The sequence below is a fragment of the Peromyscus californicus genome, unplaced genomic scaffold (assembly GCF_007827085.1).
Source record: "Peromyscus californicus insignis strain IS unplaced genomic scaffold, ASM782708v3 Scaffold_7__1_contigs__length_154581171, whole genome shotgun sequence".
NCBI classification, from domain to species: domain Eukaryota; kingdom Metazoa; phylum Chordata; class Mammalia; order Rodentia; family Cricetidae; genus Peromyscus; species Peromyscus californicus.
Window position 1 is genome coordinate 7,892,775 of NW_026294595.1, and position 19,186 is coordinate 7,911,960.

General features: G+C 50.0%; 1 protein-coding gene across 1 annotated transcript in view; it reads right to left on the minus strand.

The window, feature by feature from the left end:
• The window catches only part of Hmcn2 (hemicentin 2), a 132,750-nt gene that overhangs the window by 9,926 nt on the left and 103,638 nt on the right, over nucleotides 1-19,186 (minus strand). Inside the window, 4 exon segments of the mRNA XM_052724421.1 lie at nucleotides 4,937-5,206; nucleotides 14,003-14,084; nucleotides 16,458-16,648; nucleotides 17,227-17,361. Coding sequence (XP_052580381.1) covers nucleotides 4,937-5,206; nucleotides 14,003-14,084; nucleotides 16,458-16,648; nucleotides 17,227-17,361 — 678 coding nt within the window.

Below are 19,186 nucleotides of genomic sequence, written 5' to 3' on the forward strand. Positions count from 1 at the left end.
CCTGAGTTTGATCCCCAGAACCCACACAAAAATGCCAGCCATGCTGGTATACACTTGTCACCCTGGTGCTGGGGAGGCAGAGATGGCAGAGGTGGTTCCCCGGGGCTCACTGGCCAGCTGGTCTAGTCTAATGGGTTCAGTGAAAGAACCTGCCTCAAAAAAAAGGTGGACAGCTCCTGGAGTGACACAAGCTGTCATCTGGCCTACATATGCGCCTGCGTACACATGCGCCTGCACACACATGCACCTGCACACACATGCACCTGCACACACATGCACCTGCATACGTGCTTGCACACATACACACAAAGCTAGGCAAGTTAGGTCCCTGGGTTGCATCAAATTGGTTTGTCTATAAAATGAGGAGGTGGGTCCACAGACACACAGAAGGCTCATTGGTCTCAAAATTGCCAGGAGCTATGATGACAAGGGTTGGCACGCTGTAGGGACAGGGCGCCATGCCAAGAACTGAGTGCCATCACCAGAGTATCCTCATTCCATCAGTGGTCTTGGCTCCAGCTGGAGTGGGCCAGCCGCCCAGAGGCTGCCAGGCGGGCCCAGCAGACGCTCTCCTGCACAGATTCAACGGATGACACAGGCCCATGGGGCCCCTGCTTCCTCTGCCTAATGAACCAGCTGCCTCCTTTGGGCAGATGGCCTTCCAAGGGGCACAAGACAGAGGGAGCCTGGCTCTCCGCTCACCAGCCCTCAGGGGAAATGAATAACAAATTGCAGATGAGCTGTCAAAAAGAATAACACAGAACATTCCATGGCCAGGATCTTAATTGGCCAATCAGGATAGGCTAATGCCTGTTCTAGGCAGTGCAGCCCTCAGCTGGGGTCTGATGATGCCCATCTGGAATGCTTCTCGTTAATATCTGTTTCATAACAGAATGGGGAGGGAGCTGGCATCTGCTGGGAGGAAGATGGGAGCATGACCCAGATCCCTGGAGGCCAAGAAGCTTGGAGCCCTGGAACGGTAGGCCACTTTTTGGACTTGGGGAGTCTCAGCAGTCTCTTGTCACAGTATCGCCTCACCCCCCCCCCCCCCACCCCCCGCAGCCAAGGCCAGGACATGCACCCACGCTGACGGGACAGAAAAACTAAAAGCAGCAGGGAGGAGGGACAGGTCTGTAGTCAGGGGGCCTCAACAACTCTGAACTCCAGCTGGGGGCGGGGCGAACTCAGTGCTGGCCTAGCTGGTTCCATCCCCAGGACTGCAAAACCAAAACCAATTAACAAACGAAACAGGGGCTGGAGAGATGGCCTGGTGGGTAGAGTGCCCACCCAATGTGCAAGCATGAAGACCTGAGCTGGGGGGCAATCACATAAAGCCGGGCATAGTGACACATGCCTGTAACCCCAGTGCCCTGGGGACAAAGGGGGCAAGAAAGGCAGAGCCCTGGAGCTTGCTGGCCAGTCTAGGAAACTGGTGAACACTGGGTCAGCGAGAGACCCTGTCTCAAACAAAAAATAAGGTGGAAGGCTGTAGAGATGGCTATGTAGTTAAGAGCATGTACTGCTTCTTCCAGAGGTCCCAGGTTCAGTTCCCAGCATCCACACCAGGCAACTCACAACCATCTGCAACTCCAGTTCCAAGGAATCCAACATCCTCTTCTGGCTTCTGCAGGCACTTGCACACATGGGGCACATCGACTCACACAGACACACACACACACACACACACACACACACATAAATAAAAACAAAATCTTTTCAAAGGGCTGGAGAGCATTAGAAGAAGACACTCAGCATCAACCTCTGTTTCTTCACCTGCACACACACACACACACACACACACACACACACACACACACACGAACTTCAAATTCTCTTTGCACAACAAAACCCCTTGAAGGAACTTAAACCAGGGAAGTCCTGAAGTCCACCACATGGAGAGGTGGCCGCTGTGTGCCCGTGGGGTAGGGGAGGCTGAAATAGGAAGCTATTGTTTGTTTCTCACAGCCAAGAGAAGCGTAGATGGAAACACCCTGTGCAATGAGATGAGAGGCCAGTAAAGACGTATGTCCAGCAGATTATCATGGGATGTCATCCAAAACAGACAGAAAAAGGGCAAGTTTGAGATCTAGCCTCGACATCTTAGGAAGCAAGAGCATATCCATTTACAATTGGAGAGAAACCAGCAGAAAACTGGAGCCAGATGTGGTGGCTTGTGCCTGTAATACCAGCACTCGGGGGAGACTGAGGCAGGAGGATTGTCATGAGTTCAGGGCCAGCCTGGGCTACAGAGTAAGACTGTCACAAAACTAAGCTAAACTAAATTACCAAGAGTTACCCAAGCATGGGAGGAAAGAGCCAACGCCACAAAATTGTCCTGTGACTTTCACCCACGTGCTCTGACCTGCACACCAACTGTCCACACACAAATACATAAAAAAAATTAAAAAGAATTGTGGATAATAACTACTTTTCTGATTTCAGATTTCTATATTATCTAGCCTTTCTGTAATTAGCACATACGAAGGAAAACAGTTATTTCCACTAAATGAAGAGCTGCGAAGGCTGAGTCTTTCCCTGCTCCTCTTTCATATCCTGATGATCTAACCCTGGGACCTCACTTAGAAATGAGGTCTTCACAGAGGACAGCATCAGGGTGAGCCCTGGTCCAGTATGTCTGGTGGCTTTACAAAAAATAGGAAATTAGAGGCTGTCTTAGTCACTGTTCTGTTGCTGTGAAGAGACACCATGACTAAGGCAATTCTAGCAAAAGAAAGCATTTAATTGGGGGCTCACTTACATTTTAGAGGCTTAGTTCATGGTTATCATGGCAGCATGGCACTGGAGTAGTAGCTGAGAGCTTTATATCCTGATCCACAGGCAGCAGGCAGAGAGAGACACTAAGGCTGTTGTGGGCTTTTGAAACCTCAAAGCCTGCCCCCCAGTGACACACCTCCTCTAACAAGGCATCACCTCCTAATCCTCCAAACAGTTCACCATCTGGGGGTGCAGCATTCAAACACAAGAGCTCATGGGGCCCATTCTCATTCAAACCACCACATAGACAGATGCGGGGAGATGGCCATGTGCCAATAAAGGCAGAGATTGGGCAATTCCTCTAGCAGCCAAGGACACCAGAAGCTAGGGGCAGATTCTCCTGCATAGGCTCAGGAGGAAGCAGCCCTTCCAAGGATTCAGTCTTCAATGACCAACCCCTAAAACTGTGAGACAGTGTTAGTTAAGCCCCAGTCTGTGGGACTTGGTTATGTCCAGCTCAGAAACCAACACAGAGACCATACACAGAGACCATACACAGAGCTTTGTGGTCTGAACTGGGAGCTTGTCACTGGGAGACAGGAAGAGTTGGGACCAAGCTCTGAAATAGAGGGAAGTTCTTCAGACCCGAAGTCACCTTGAGCCAGCAACTTCCTCTAGGTGTCCAAGAACCACTGAGATGTCTGGGTACATTTTTTTGGCGTCTTGCCCCCGATTACAGATGAGGAAACTAGAGCCAGAGTTCCCACATTTGCTTGACAAATGTCAAATTCCAATTTCTGAAGAGGTCCTGGCTAGACAAGGGATCTATGGAGAGAGATTGTGGCACTGCGTGGAGATGGATTGGTGATGTCTGCCATGGACAGGGTTAGAGAAGGGTTCTGTGGAGAAAAAGATTTTGACATTGTATAAAGATAGGTTGGTGAAGACTCTGGCATTGTATGTGGTGATTGGTGATATCTGCCATGGACAGGGTTGGAGAAGGGTCCTATAGAAAAAGATTCTGACGTGTGTGTGTGTGTGTGTGTGTGTGTGTGTGTGTGTGTGTGTGTGTGTAGATGTATTGGTGATGTCTGCCATGGACAGAAGAGGAGATACAAACCCACACATCTAGACATACCTGGGGTATTTGGTACAGAGGCAGACAATCCAAAAACAATATTCTGTGACTTTTCTTTATGTTGGTCTGAATTGTTTTACTGTAGTTTCTCAGGACACCCCTTTCCATTTTTTTTTTTTTTTTTTGAGACAGGGTTTCTCTGTGTAGCCTGGCTGTCCTGGAACTCACTCTGTAGACAAAGTCTGGCCTTGAACACATAGAGATCCACCTGCCTCTGCCTCCTGAGTGCTGGGATCAAAGGCGTGTGCCACCAATGCTCAAACCACCCCTTTTCAATATTGAAGTTTAGCCTGACCCTAAGGAGAAGAGGGCTGAATTAGGGATCTCTAGATGGCAGGGGTCAGTAACATCCATTTGATGACCTACTATGGCTGTGTGAGGCTTGGGAGGAGCACTGACTCATAGATGTTCACAGCAAACTCCCTGAGGGCATCATGGGTACTCTTTTGTTGTTGGTTTTTTTTTTTTTTTTTTTTTTTTTTTTGGTTTTTCGAGACAGGGTTTCTCTGTGTAGCTTTGCGCCTTTCCTGGAACTCACTTGGTAGCCCAGGCTGGCCTCGAACTCACAGAGATCCGCCTGGCTCTGCCTCCTGAGTGCTGGGATTAAAGGCGTGCGCCACCACCGCCCGGCTGTTTTGTTTTTTTTTGAGACAGGGTTTCTCTGTATAGTTTTGGTGCCTGTCCTGGAACTCACTCTGTAGACCAGGCTGGCCTTGAACTCACAGAGATCCGCCTGCCTCTGCCTCCCGAGTGCTGGGATTAAAGGCATGTGCCACCACTGCCCAGCTTGTGTACTCTTATTTGATTCTTCCCTCTTCATGGGGCCTTGGGGGATCCAAAGGAGAATATGGGACAATGCCAGGTGACCCAGAACAGCCAGATTCTTTGGCCAAGGTATGTGGGAAATGCTTAGCCCTTCTGAGATCTGTTTCCTCAGACAAGATGGTCTGTGCAGGCTTCCCAGCTGGTTCATCCTGAAGTTTAACTTAGTGAAGAATTGGGAAGCATCAGGGGAGTGGGTGGGGCTCTGCTAAGCGGGACACATCCACCAGACTCAGTCTGAGGGCCTAGGACACTCCTTACCTCTCACAGCCAGCAATGCCTGGGCTGTGGCAGAGCCCAGAAGGTTGTGTGCGACACACTCATACGCTCCAGCGTCACCAGCCTCCACACGCCCCAGCCACAGGCTCCCATCTCGCAGGGTCCTGAGCCTCCGGCCAGCCTGCAGTGGCCGACCTGCCCGTAGCCATTCGATTGTGGGCACAGGCTCTCCAGTGGCCTGGCAGCGCAGCTCTGCATCCTCTCCGTTCCTCACGGTCAGGTCCTGAGGCTCCACCAGGAACACCGGGGCACCTGTGGGAGGAGGGGCAGGCTTTAGGAAGAGTCTCATATATTCCAGTGAGCCATGCTCACTTAGACAGAAATCACCAGAAGGCGGAAGGATATGAGAGTCACACACGTTCCTGCCCCCCAGCCTCTGCGCTGCCTTACATGCGCCCTTTCCTATGAAAACAGTCGTGTGTGCACACTGCGGCTTTTGCTCCATGATGCCATCGCACATTTGATGGCGCCCCTCCCCCAGGATTATATCACTAAGAGCTTGGATAAGAACACTCACTTGCGAGCGTGAGGACCCGAGTTCAAATCCTCAGCACCCATGTTTAAATAGCCAAGTGTGCACTCCACTGGGACTTACTCTCCACACTCGGATCAGTGCGATGCTCAGTTACAAATGAGACATCTGTCTTGTCCCTCCCACACCCACCCCGAGGCTCCGGGACCATCCTGGAAGATAGGCAGAGAGTCTGTAAGAGCCGGAGGCCAGGGAGGACCAGAGCAAACGTGCTCTGGATATAACAGGACTGCTGAGGCCATGAGCTCTCAGCAGCTGTGGTTGCTGTCACAGGATCTAACGTAGACCCCATGGGCTTCTGAGGCCCGCCCCCGAGGAGCTATCGACAGCTGGTGGGTGACTTACAGAGAGTAAGTTTTCTTTTTTATTTTTTTTAAGATTTATTTATTTATGTATATGAAAGCTCTACTTAGGTGTAGTGCCTGCATGAGAGAAGAGAGCCTCAGAGAGAAGAGGAGGGCATCTGGTCCCGTTGTAGATGGTTGTGAGCCGCTATGTGGTTCTTGGGAATTGAACTCAGGACTTCTGGAAGAGCAGCCAGTGCTCTTAACCTCTGAGCCATCTCTCTCTAGCCCCAAAGTAAGTTTTCTTTAAGGATGTGGCCCCAGGAGGTCGACCTCGCTCCATCAGATGGCTCCACCCCCCACCCAGGAGTAAATGTACGGCATAAATTGGACTCGGTGGCTTATTAAAAAGAAAAGAACGTAGGGTTGGGAGTGAGGAGGAGATCTTGGAGGAGTTAGCAAGAGGAGTGGGTGAATACAATCAAAACACATTGCATCAAATAAAAGTGTCATATCTAAAAAATGCCAATTATGGTTGTGCATGCTTGCTACCCCAGTGCTGTGGAGGGCAGAGACAGGAGGATTGCTGGGACTTGCTGGTCGTCAGTGTAGTTCCAGTTTCAGTGACAGACTCTGTCTCAAGCGAATAAAGAACAAGACTCCTGACTTCCTCCTCTGAACTCTGCACACAAATCCACAGGCACGTGCACTTGCACACACAGTCACACACAAACATATACATAAATAAATAAAATAATATACTTATATTATTTAGAATATATTATATATTACATGTTATAATATGTTATATATTGTTTATTTACTTGTTTGTTTTTGGTCTTTCGAGGCGAGGTTTCTCTGTGTAGCTCTGGCTGTCCTGGCACTCACTCTGTAGACTGGGCTGGCCTTGAACTCAGTTATCTGTCTGCCTATGTTTCCCAAGTACTGGGATTAAAGGCGTGGGCCACCACTGCCTGGTGCACACAGATTACATATCAGAGTGATGATACAGCGGTCTCGGTGTGTGTAGGCATTAATCTGTGTCGTTCCCAAGATGACCATATGGTCATATTCTATTGTGCTTGCTTTCTTCACTCCAGTTAGACCATAGTCACCTTCACACACTGTCTGCCTCCATGGTGATTTTCCTACATGGTGCCTCAACGGTAGGATCCTTAGGTTACTTCCAATGATTACGAACCTCTTTCCAGAGCCATCTGGCCTTGATGGCCCCTGAATGAGTGGACCTGATACTGTTACCCCTATGGAACGTGGGCTGATGGCTCCTCTCTACTCATACACCCCATCAAGCTGACTGAGGCAGAGTAGGAGGGAGGTGCCTGGCTCTGGTGAGGATAGAGACGATTAGTACTCTTACGCTGTGGGTGAAAGTGCAGAGATGCCTCTGTTGCTGCTGCTGCGAGCTTCTGGCCTGAACAAACTGGCACCAAGCTGGGGGACCAACACAGTGGGAGTCCATTTTCTCACTGCTGTAGAGGCCGGAATCCCCAAATCAGTCTCACAAGACTGAAGCCAACGAGGAACCTTATTTCTAGAGGCTCAGGAGACCAACTGCCCCCCCCCCAGCCTCTGGTGATTGCGGCTCTCCAGGCTGGTGGCTGTGCCATGCCCTCCTGTGCCTCGGCTAGCCTTTGACTGTGCCTCTGCAGCTGTCTCCTCCCCATGATGCCTCTCTTTTATAAGAACCCGTGACTCCTCGGGGGCCTGCTAAGACAGTCTAAGATGGCTTCTACGGCTCCTTTTTAGCCTGATCACACTGTGCTTGCCACGAGTAGGTCTGTCTTGAGGAGCCACAGCTCAGGTCGCCAAAGCCAGGTCTACAAAAGTTGAACATGTGTGTGCTGTGTGACCTGTGACTCAGCTCTGGCTTATCCCAACAGAAACGAAGGGGTGCTCCCCGATGACCCGAATGGGAATCTCCTTACCGAGTTGCTCAAAATACCCCAAACTGGAAAGGGTCCTCTGGGGGCCGGGAGCAACGGTGGCCATAGAGTGGAAAACCGTATAGCCACAAAAAGGAAGGGAGAGATTCCAACAGTATAGATTGTAGGGAACCAGGGAGTTGCTAGGCCTAGCTGCCTTGAGAGGCATCCATCAGAGGTTTTTCAGGTTAGAGTCCATGGTTCCTGGGGCACTGTGCGCCTTCCAGTTCCTGAGAGACTGATGTACTCCCCCAGGCAGTGAAGCATTGAGGCCGCTTTGTGTTTCTCTTTATGCTCCCTTAGCAGTCAAGGGAACAGGGAAGCTTGACAGGACAATTGGTCTTAGACATTAATCTTGTGTGCCCTGTATGACTCGCCAACTTCACTGTGTCCTGGCAACCATAACTGTATTGATCCTGACAGCTGCCATTATATTCTGTTTCTAATAAAGGTATAAAAAGTCTGGTTGCTCTCAATAAAACTGTCACAGCTTCAATCGTGCTGTGGCCCCTCCAACCGGCCTGGGTGAATTCCTTGTGGCCGTATCAGGTGACCTTGGCTGGTAACTAAGCATGGGCGCTTACAAAGGATGGTGTCACAGTGCTGTGTGGAGGAGGTTAGACCTGTGACAAGATCCCAGTTAGAGCTTCTTTCTGGTTTTGATGGAGCTGGAGGTGGAACTCTGGGCCACATACATACTAGACAAGTGCTCTGTAACCAAGCCTACGCCAGCACTAGGGTTCTATTTAAATGAGTGTCAAGGGCTGGGGAGATGGTTCAAATGCATAAAATAAAAATTGTAAGTCTTAAAAAATGAAAACAAGGCCGGGCGGTGGTGGTGCAGGCCTTTAATCCCAGCACTCGGGAGGCAGAGCCAGGTGGATTTATGAGAGTTCGAGGCCAGCCTGGTCTACAGAGCGAGTTCCAGGACAGGCACCAAAACTGCACAGAGAAACTCTGTCTTGAAAACCATCCCCCCCCCCCCCACCCAATGAAAACAAAACAAGAAGAGGAAATGCCCTGCAGCCATGGCTAAGTAAAGTGGTCACCTTCGATGCCTCAAAAAAGTACAAAATTGACGAAAGGGTTTCAGGGCCTAAGAAACCAGCCAAAGACCACAATACACAAAAAGCTTCTAGAACTCTGGCTGAGAACTGGTAGCCTGCAGCCTTTTGTGGAGGACCCTGCCCACCCCACTCCATGGCATCCCCACTGGCTACCAGTGAAAACCAGTAGATTTCTGCCACGGGGGCCTGGCTGCATTTTCAGTGGAGGGGGACACATACCCAGAGGCTGAAGTGTGTAGGGAAAACTGGAGGAGACAACACCCATCCCAGCAGCCTAGCTGAGGAGACGAACATGCCAGAACCTTAACAAAGGAAGGAAGGTGTGAAGAGGCCTGGGCTGGCCACTTCCCTACATCCCTGGTGGGGGTGAAAGATGCAGGTAGAGGAAATCCATGATCACAATCTCTGGCTGAAGCAGTTTGTTATGGCCACTTCCAGCTCTTTGGCGGGTGAGTCACACATCTGTGCCTCGCCTGTGTGGGCTGGCTGCCATTGCTCCTCCAGGCCGAGCGTTTCCTGGTTCCTGATTGAGTCTGGGAGTTTCCATCGCTGTTAGAACCAAATGTGGTAAGCAGCACGAGAAAGGATGGTGTCTCTGACCAACCTCCCTCCTCCACACTGGAGGAAGACACGGGATCACTGTCAGGCCTGCCCCTCCGTGGGCTCTGCTGATACCCTAGAACACTGAGAGAGGCATCTGACTCAGCACTGTCAGGCAGCCTGAAGCTTCCTGATTCCCAACAAGGCTCCCACTAACCGTGTGGGGAGAAGGCTCCCTCATGAGAGAAGTGGGGACAGTTCTGTCCCCTCATTAGGCCTGAAGGGCGATGATACTCCCTATTCAGGGTGTGGGGGAAGTGTGGGCTGCTCTCTATCTATGCATGGCACAAGGTGTGCAGAGTGGTTCCCATGGTAACTGGAGCAAGGTGACCATCTTAGCAACGTATTTTCCTGCCTCATCATTTGTTTCTTCTTCTAGTTTAAAATTTTAATTTAAATTACATTTATTTATTTAGGGGTTGGAGAGATGGTTCAGTGGTCAAGACAGCATACTGTTCTTGCAGAGGACTGAATTTGGTTCCCAGAATCCATGTCAGGTGACTTATAACTGTCTGTAACTCTGGCCTCTGTGGGCCCTGTACTCATGTGAACACACACACACACACACACACACACACACACACACACACACGTTAAAATTTTTAAATCCATTTTTTGTATGTTGTGTGGTGGTAGTGGTGATGGTGTATGTGCATATGTTGTGTGTGTTGTGTATGTTTAGGGACACACATGATACACATGTGGAGGTAAGAGGGCAACTTCCGGGGGTGGTTTTCTCCCTCCACCAGGGGTCCCAGGGGTTCAACTCAGGTTGTCAGTCTTGGTGGTAAACTCATCTTTATCCCTTGAGCCCTCTCATCAGCCCCACTAGTCTTTCCTTGAGCCAGAGAGAAGGGGCTTTTGCTGGGCTTCCTATTATTACTTTTTATGAGAGTCTAGCTATATTTCCAGATGTTGGCTCAGCCTCACTCAGCAGGTCAGAGGAGATTCACGCCTCCTGATCCTTGGGCCCTGGAAGCCGTGGTCTCCCTTACCTTCTCCTTCAGTTTTTTCTGTCTTCTGAAGTACAGGGCTTCTGGCTGTTCTTAACAAGCATAGGATGCACACACCTCAGGGGCTTTGTCTGTGACCAGGTCCGCCCCACCCATGACAAAAGCCCCTCACAAACTCAGGATAAAGGGACCCCCTCAGCGGGACAGACAGCTGTTCTCACATCCAACAGAGAGAGACTGAGTCAGGTAGGGCTGGTGAGGAAGCGTGGTTCTCTAGGGTGACTGATCAGTGCCATAAGTGCGGCAAAGAAAAGGAAGAAGTGTGGACAAGAAAGGAAGAAGCAGACTGTTCATACATGACACACAGAAGATCCCATGTGTGGGAAACCTTACGAAATTCACCAGAATTAAAAACCAAGCTAGTGAAGCCACAGGGCATAAGATCAAGATATAAAAACCCAGGGTGGGCTGACAAGGTGAGGCGGCAAGTCAAAGCACTTGCCATGTAGGCCTGACTATCCGAGAGCAGAGCCTCAGAACCCGTGTGAAAGCCTGCCTCTGCAGTCCTGTCTCAGAACCCGTGTGAAAGCCTGCCTCATCAGTCCTGTCTCAGAACCCGTGTGAAAGCCTGCCTCTGCAGTCCTGTCTCAGAACCCGTGTGAAAGCCTGCCTCATCAGTCCCATCACTCCTGTGGGAGATCAGTGTGTAGCCAGTCAGCCTGGAGATTACAGCATCACACAAAGAGGATGGAGAGAGAACCAACTACCCGAAGCTGGCCTCGGATTTCCGTGTGTGTGTGTGTGTGTGTGTGTGTGTGTGTGTGTGTGTGTGTGTGTGTGTGTGTGTGTGGTGGTGGTGGTAGTGGTGGTGGTGGCGGTGGTGATGATGGTGATGATGATGATGATGATGATGATGATGATGGTGATGATGTTGATGGGTGGGGGATGCTGCTCACTTGGTGGAGGGCTTGTTTAGCATACATGAAGCCCTGAGTTCAATTCCTAAAACTGAATAAATTGTGGTGGGGCATGCCTGTAACCTTTGCACTCTGAGGTGGAGGCAGGAGGATTGTGAGTTCAAGATCTTGTGACTCCCCACCCCCAAATCGAATCATCTGTACTTCTTCTATGAACTAGCAACAAAAATTCCCAAATTAAGCAATTTCAGGCAAAATAAGAAAATATTTAGTGATCAGTTTAGCAAAACAAGTGCAGTGGTCTGCTCTGAAGTGTGCTGTGCTGTGTCCTGAGGGAAACGGGGTCTACAGGAACAGCTGGATTCCAGATGAAAAAGAAAGTAAAGATTGGACCCTTATTTCACTTAAAAATGAACTCAGAATGGATCACAGACCCCATGTAAGAACCACAGCTGTAGCCGGGCAGCAGTGGTTCATGCTCCCAGCACTTGGAAGGCAGAGCCAGCCTAGTCTACAGAGCGAGATCCAGGACAGGCACCAAAACTACACAGAGAAACCCTGTCTCTAAAAACAAAAAAGAAAGAAAGAAAGAAAGAAAGAAAGAAAGAAAGAAAGAAAGAAAGAAAGAAAGAAAGGAAGGAAGGAAGGAAGAAAGAAAGAAAAATTGTAGTCATATATGTGTATACTTGCACGTATGCACCTGCATAGTGAGGTCAGAGGTCAACCTGAGGTGCTGTCCACCTTGTTTACTGAGACAGGGTTTCCTGTTGGAGCTCATCAGTTAGGTCGGACTGGTTGCCCAGCAAAGCCCTGGGGGTCTACTTCCTGCCACTGTTCAGTACTGGGATGTGCACTGTTACACAGAGCTTTAACATTCTGTTTTCACATGTATTTATTCCTTCACTCTTACGTCTGCCACAGCGTGTGTGGGGGGCCAGAAGATAACTGGTGGGAGTCAGTTCTCAACTTGTACCGTGTCGATTCTATAGACTGAATTTAGGTGGTTAGGCTCGGCCGCAAGCACTCTCGTATGCCGAGTCATCTCACCAGCCCCACCCTGGACTTTTTAAATGTGAGTCCCGGGGATTGAACTCCGGTCATCACGTTTGCAGGCCAAGCACTTTACTGACGGCATCATTTCTCCAGCCCCAAGGACTTAAAAAAAGATACAACACTAAATATACAATCCAAAAAGTACAAAGTGTGGACTTCCTTAAATGTTACATTTTAGCCTTTCTTTAAAGGCCTTGTCTAGAAAAGTCACAGACAGGCTATAGATGGGGAGAAAGAGAATTCACAGCTCAAAGGAGTCAGAACCAAGAAGACTGTCTGGGTCCCTATCCATGTGAAAGTCCCAGAAGAGGATCATCTGGAGAAACAGGAAGCAGGTCACTAGTGGGCCTGGGGCTGGCCTGGGAGCAGGAGGGACTGAAGGGGTCCCAGGAAGTTCCTGCTGATAGAAATCTGCCAGGCATGCCTATGCTTGCACAACTCCATGATTTTATCAACAACTACTCAGATAAATGCCTTTTTTTTCTTTTTAAAAGATTTATTTTAAATTATGTGTCTGTGTGTATCTGTGTGAGCATGTGCACATGAGTGTAATTACCCACAGAGGCCAGAAGAGGGTGCTGGGTACCCCTGGAGCTGGAATTAAAGGAAGTTGTGAGCTTTCTGACGTGGGTACTGAGAACTGAACTCTAGCCTTCTGGAAGAGCTGTGTTCTTTACCACTGAGCCATCTGGTCTACCCTCACTCACACCCCACCTTTTAAAATTTTTCTTTTTCACATTAGAGTCTCATAGTATAGGCTTGGCAGGCTCAAAACTCACAGTGTAGTCCAGGCTGCCTATGAACTCTCAGTAATTCTCCTGCCTCAGCCTCCTAAGGGCTGAGATTATGGATGTGTGCAGCCACACTCACTCAATGTGAATTACAGCTTAGCAGAGCTGGGGGTCTTTTGTTATAAAAACTCAGGGCAGCAATTAGTGGGCTAAGGGAGAATGACTAGGGTTGTTTGGGGTGCTGGGAGCTGGTATTGGTGGGTGGGTTCCCTTTATGGATCATTGTGCTAGACATCAGGTCGAATGCTGTACTTCATATGTGGGTTCATCTTCAAAACAGTATTTTCTGGAGGGCTGGGGAAATGGTTCAGCAGATACAGTGCTTGCTGCTGCATAAACATGGCAACCTGTATTTGATCGAAAGCCAGGCAGGGCACGTTCCTAACCCCAGGGGTGGGAAGGCAGAAGCAGAAGGATCTGGGGGCTACTTGGCCAGTCAAGCTAGTTAAAACAGCGAGCTCCTGGTTCACTGGGAGACCTGCCTCACAACAGTAAGTTGGAGAGCAAGACAGGAAGACTGGCGACATCAACCTCCGGCCTCCACATGTTCATGCACTGGTGAGCACCCCCCATACACCACTCCAACACACACAAAATACTTTCTGCAAAACTCCCAAGATTCCTTCACAGGTTTCCCCCGAGACTCAGCGCTACAAAAACTCTGAGCTGCGTGTCCAATGCAAGAGTTGTCACTTTAACCTCAAAGGCAGTTTTGAATCTTGAATAGAAACAACAACAATAAAAATAACAGCAACATTTTTCCAGGCCGACCCTGAGTTGCGCCCTACATTTGGGAAATGTTTTACGGGGCTTCAATGACCCCTTCTGCATAATTAACCATACCCAGTCACAGCTGACCCCGAGTGCCCTCGACACCTGCTCTCCACCTGCTAGGGACAGAAACTCACTCTGCAGCACAAGAGTCACCACTTTCTTCACGGCGCCCATCTCGTTGGTGGCCAGGCACTGGTACCGTCCTGCGTCATCCATCTGCAGGTGGCAAGGGGGTGGGGTGGGGGGACAGGTGCTTAGGTCAGGCACAAAGGTGACTGTGCTGAGACTCATCTAGCTGGGAAGGGTGTAGGGTGGATGGTGGACAGGGAAACAGGAATCCTGGAAGCAGCAAGGGCGCCCAAGGCCTTTCATCAGCTATGCAGAGAATCCAGACCCTCTGCACTCAGAACCCGGGTGGTGAGGGAGGCTAGGGCTTGTTGCCCTGGGCAGTTTTGCACTAGGGAAAGCCTGACTCTGATTCTTCCAGAAGTCTACGGGAGCTACTATTGCTCGGCCACGCACTGTTGGGATTTGGATGCCCTGGGAATATGTTTGCTCATACTATCAAGCACACTTAAAAATTATTTATATATTTACTGGTGTGTGTGTGTGTGTGTGTGTGTGTGTGTGTGTGTGTGTGTGTGCACATATGTGGAGGCCAGAGGTCAACTTTTCCTGTCATTACTCAGCTCCTCTCTATCTGCCTTGTTCTCTCTGGCCTGGAACTCAACAAGTATTTGAGGCTTGGCTGGCCAGTGAGGCAAAGGGTCAGCCTGTGTGCTTGCCCAGGATTTGGATTATTTGAGCCACCAGGCCCAGCTTTTGAAACGCAGGTTCTGGGGATCGAACTCCAGTCTTCATGAATCATGACGAACACTCTGCTGACTGAGCCATCTCCCCAGCCGGAGCCTGGTACATTCCAAAGCCCAAGGCTTCTCAGGATGCTTGCACTGGAACGGGAAGCACCCAGGGTCTCCAGCCCACTAACTCAGTGGCTAAGGACACTGCCCACAGGGTGCCATGGCCATCAAGACTGTGGTGACACAGGGAACCCGTCATGCTTTTTTCTTCGTGCTGCTGCTGCTAGATTTTTTTTTATTTTATTTTTAAAACAGAGCGTGACCAGGTGGTGGTGGTGCACACCTTTAATCCCAGTACTCAGGAGGCAGAGGCAGGCGGATCTCTATGAGTTCCAGGCCAGCTGAGGCTACTTTGTGAGACCCTGTCTCAAAACAAAACAAAACCAACAACAAAATACCACCCCCAAACAAACAAAAACCAAAATAAAAATCAAATCAAAAGGAATATTTAAAAAACAACACTACGCTACACAGAGAAACCCTGTCTCAAAAAACCAAAAAAAAAAAACAAAAAACAAAAAAACAACACTACAACAAAACCCCTAACTTTCTACTTTTTTTTTGAGATCATGCCTGGCTCCATTTGCACTTCTGAGGGGATGGGTCCAGGGCAGCATGAGAGCCCATCCATGCCCAGGAGGTAGTGTCTAGGGGCCTGCATGATGTGGAGCTGAGGGTGGAGGTCTGGAGGCCAGATCCACACGGGTGGGGTCCCATTGCTACCACGTTACCGTGTCTCTGGAGACCCAGTTTCCCAATCTCTAAAAGAATCAGAGCTGCTAGGACTGATGCAGGTGTCCCCAGGACTGATGCAGGTGTCCCTGGGACTGATGCAGGTGTCCCCAGGACTGAGGTAGGTGTCCCCAGGACTGATGCAGGTGTCCCCAGGACTGATGCAGGTGTCCCCGGGACTGAGGCAGGTGTCCCCGGGACTGAGGCAGGTATCCCCGGGACTGAGGCAGGTGTCCCCGGGACTGATGCAGGTGTCCCCGGGACTGATGCAGGTGTCCCCGGGACTGATGCAGGTGTCCCCGGGACTGATGCAGGTGTCCCCGGGACTGATGCAGGTGTCCCCGGGACTGATGCAGGTGTCCCCGGGACTGATGCAGGTGTCCCCGGGACTGTCATGACTGTTAAACCTCATGACACGAGTCCTCGATCAGGCAGTGGCTCTCACTGCAGCTGCTGTTGGACTAGGCCTATTTTTAATCACTATCTGCGTGGTTCCCAAGTGAGCAGGTTCAAAGCCTATGATGATGTCATGCCAGGAGAGACTGGTGAATTTCACTGTCACTAGCTGCTGGAACATGGGTGCAGCTGAAAAGCTGGGAGAGGAGCTGACCACAGGGAACAGGCAGTAGAGACATGAGCAGAGTCAGCCTCCTGCATGCACTGTGGCCCTGATAGCCAGTGTCCCCATTTATACAGGAGGGTCATAGTCACCTATCCCCCCCCCCAGCCTACTCATATTTAAAATAATATTAAGGTGACTTTTCTCACAGGCCACTCTTAAATATCTGGCATATGACCTCTCTACAGATGATTTCCCACTGCTAGCCTATGAGGTGGAAAAAACCATGGACGATGGTAAGGCACAGACAAGTGAGTGGGGGTTGGGCGATACCTAGAGAGGAAGCAGGGAAGTGCTGTGTATAGACTATAGAGGGTAGTGCTAACCTAAAGAGCCCCCAAACAGCTGTAAAAAACATAGAACTGGGCCCCGCCTTGCCTTGGTCCTGAGGATGGTCAGGGAGCCATTCTGTAGCTGGAGGTAGAGGCGGCTGATGGGCAGTGGAAGGCTGTCTTTGGTCCAGCGGATGTCTGGAGCTGGGTCTCCACGAACCACACAGTCTAGCTGGATGCTGCCCCCTACAGGTTCTACCAGGTAGGAGAAGGCTTCCCCTTGTAGGACTGGAGCCTCTGTAAGAACCAACACAAGGGGCTGGGCGGATCACCCCGGCTGCAGATCACACTGTAGGAGTGCGGGGACACTGTTGGACACAGAAGCCAAGGGAGTCATTCTGCTCTCCAAGCACGGCAGCTAGTCTGCACTGGTTTCTACAATTCCTGGGTTCCCGAGATTGAATCTACCCAAAGTCAGACAGTCCCAGTGCACTGAGTTACATGGCCTCCAACAAGGCCCACCCAAAGCTGAGCAAAAATCCCAGTGTCTCCAAGGGCTACCTGTGCCAAGGGGATAACGGTGGCAGACTGGGCACAGCTTGACCCCGATGCCCCCTCCCACTACTGTCCAGCTACAAGTGGGACTGTCAGGGGAGAGAGTGTAAAATACACCGTTTTCTGCACACACCACCCTCCATGAGTTTAGAGTCCACAGTAGAACCTGGGTCCCGGCAGTTTATGAAGTCCCCCAGGGGGTCCCGGACACACAGAGGCTGAAGAGTCACTAGTTAGAGGGCAGGAAGCTTGCCTCTTAAGCAGCAGGAAATGGGTTACAGGAGGTCTACGGGGAAAGATGGCATGGGTTCATATCCTACCCTTCACATGGACGAAGCTGGCAGCCTGCACGCGGCCAACGCTGTTCTCAGCCCAGCACACATACATCCCGCTGTCCTCTCTGGCAACGGCTGCCCGCTGCAGTGTGCTGCCCCCATCCTGCTCAGACACCCCCTCTGTGGTGAAAAAAGAGATGTCCATGACTCAGTCCAGGGATAAAGGACACTTTGCTGAGGCCTGTGTATCCACAAGGTGCTCAACAGGAATGCAGAAACAGATGGGAAGGTCCCTTCTCCATGGACAGCAGGCTGACTGGGTTAGATCTTTGTGTGGAGGCCACAGCCAAAAAGAGGATGTGGCCAGAGAATTTCTTGTAGAATATTATTTTAAGATGTATTACATTTGTTTGTGCTGTGGAACATTTGTTTAATGATGTAAAAGTGTGTTGAGTTCTTTTTTTTTTTTTTTTTCCGGAGCTGAGGACCAAACCCAGGGCCTTGTGCTTGCTAGGCAAGGGCTCTACCACTGAGCTAAATCCCCAACTCCTTGTTGCATTCTTTTATGTTGCATTTGTTTAACTCTGTGAAGCTGTGTTACTGTGCCTGTCTAAAACACCTGATGGTCTAATAAAGAGCTGAACGGCCAATAGTGAGGCAGGAGAAAGGATAGGCGGGGCTGGCAGGCAGAGAGAATAAATAGAAGGAGAAATTTAGGAGGGAAGGAAGGAATAGCAAGAGAACAAAGAGAGGAGGAAGCCAGGGGCCAACCACCCAGCCACCCAGCCACCCAGCCACCCAGCCACCCAGCCACCCAGCCACACAGCCACACAGCCACCCAGCCACCCAGCCACCCAGCCACACAGCCATCCAGCCACACAGCCACCATGGAATAAGAGCAAAAGTAAGATTTACAGAAGTAAGAAAAGGTAATAAGCCCTGAGGCAAAAGATAGATGGGATAATTTAAAGTTAAGAAAAGCTGACAGGAAACAAGCCAAGGTAAGGCTGGGCATTTATAAGTAATGATAAGTCTCTCTGTGTGATTTATTTGGGAGCTGGGTGGTGGGCCCCCAAAAGAGTAAAGAGTAAAAACCAAACAACTACATTTTGGTGCCCAACATGGGGCCCATAGAAAGCTGAACAACAAGAATTTGCCTGTTTTATAATTTTCAGATGACAGTAGGCCTATTATCATAAAGGGTAAGCCTTTGGGCCTATTATCATAAAGAGCCAGGCAGAGTTGCAGGCCTGTAATCCCAGTGTTTGGGAATGAAGGCAGTAGGTTCAGGAGCTCCAGGCCAGCCTGTGAGCTTTCTGCTTGGCTAGCCCAGTGGTTCTCAACCTTCCTAATGCTGTGACCCTTTAACACCATTCCTTGTGCTGTGGCAACTCCAACCATAAAATTATTTTTGTTGCTACTTCATAACTATAATTTGCTACTGTTGTGAATTGTAATATCTAATATGCAGGATATCAGATATGTGACCCCTATAAAATGGTCGTGACCCACAGGTTGAGAACCACTGGACTAGACTGGCTGACCAGTGAGGTCCAGAGATATTCCTGTCTCTGCCTTCTCAGTGCTGGGAACTGCAGATACACAGCATTATACCCAGCTATTTCTGTGGATGCTGAGGACTTGAACTCAGGGCCCCAGTACAGACTGCCTTTCCTTGCTATGGGCCGGACATGGTCTCTAGGACAGGAAAGGGGAATTTATTTGGGATGTCACGTGTATTTCTGTGTTGAGTCATCCTGTCCCTGGTACCCCTGCTTTTCTCTGTGTCACAGAAGAAGTAGTTGGGACATCTGCTGACTCCCTTGAAAAGGGTGGGGACCGGCGAAGCCTGTCTGTAGCTGCACATGGGTGCTCAGCAGGCCTGGCCTTAGACTTGGGATGAGGGATGCACTCCACAGTAAAAACGCCATTTTCAGGGAAGGGTACTCAGCGATTCACTAGAGAAGCAGGCATTTGTCAAGTTCCTACGGTGTACTCTGAAAGC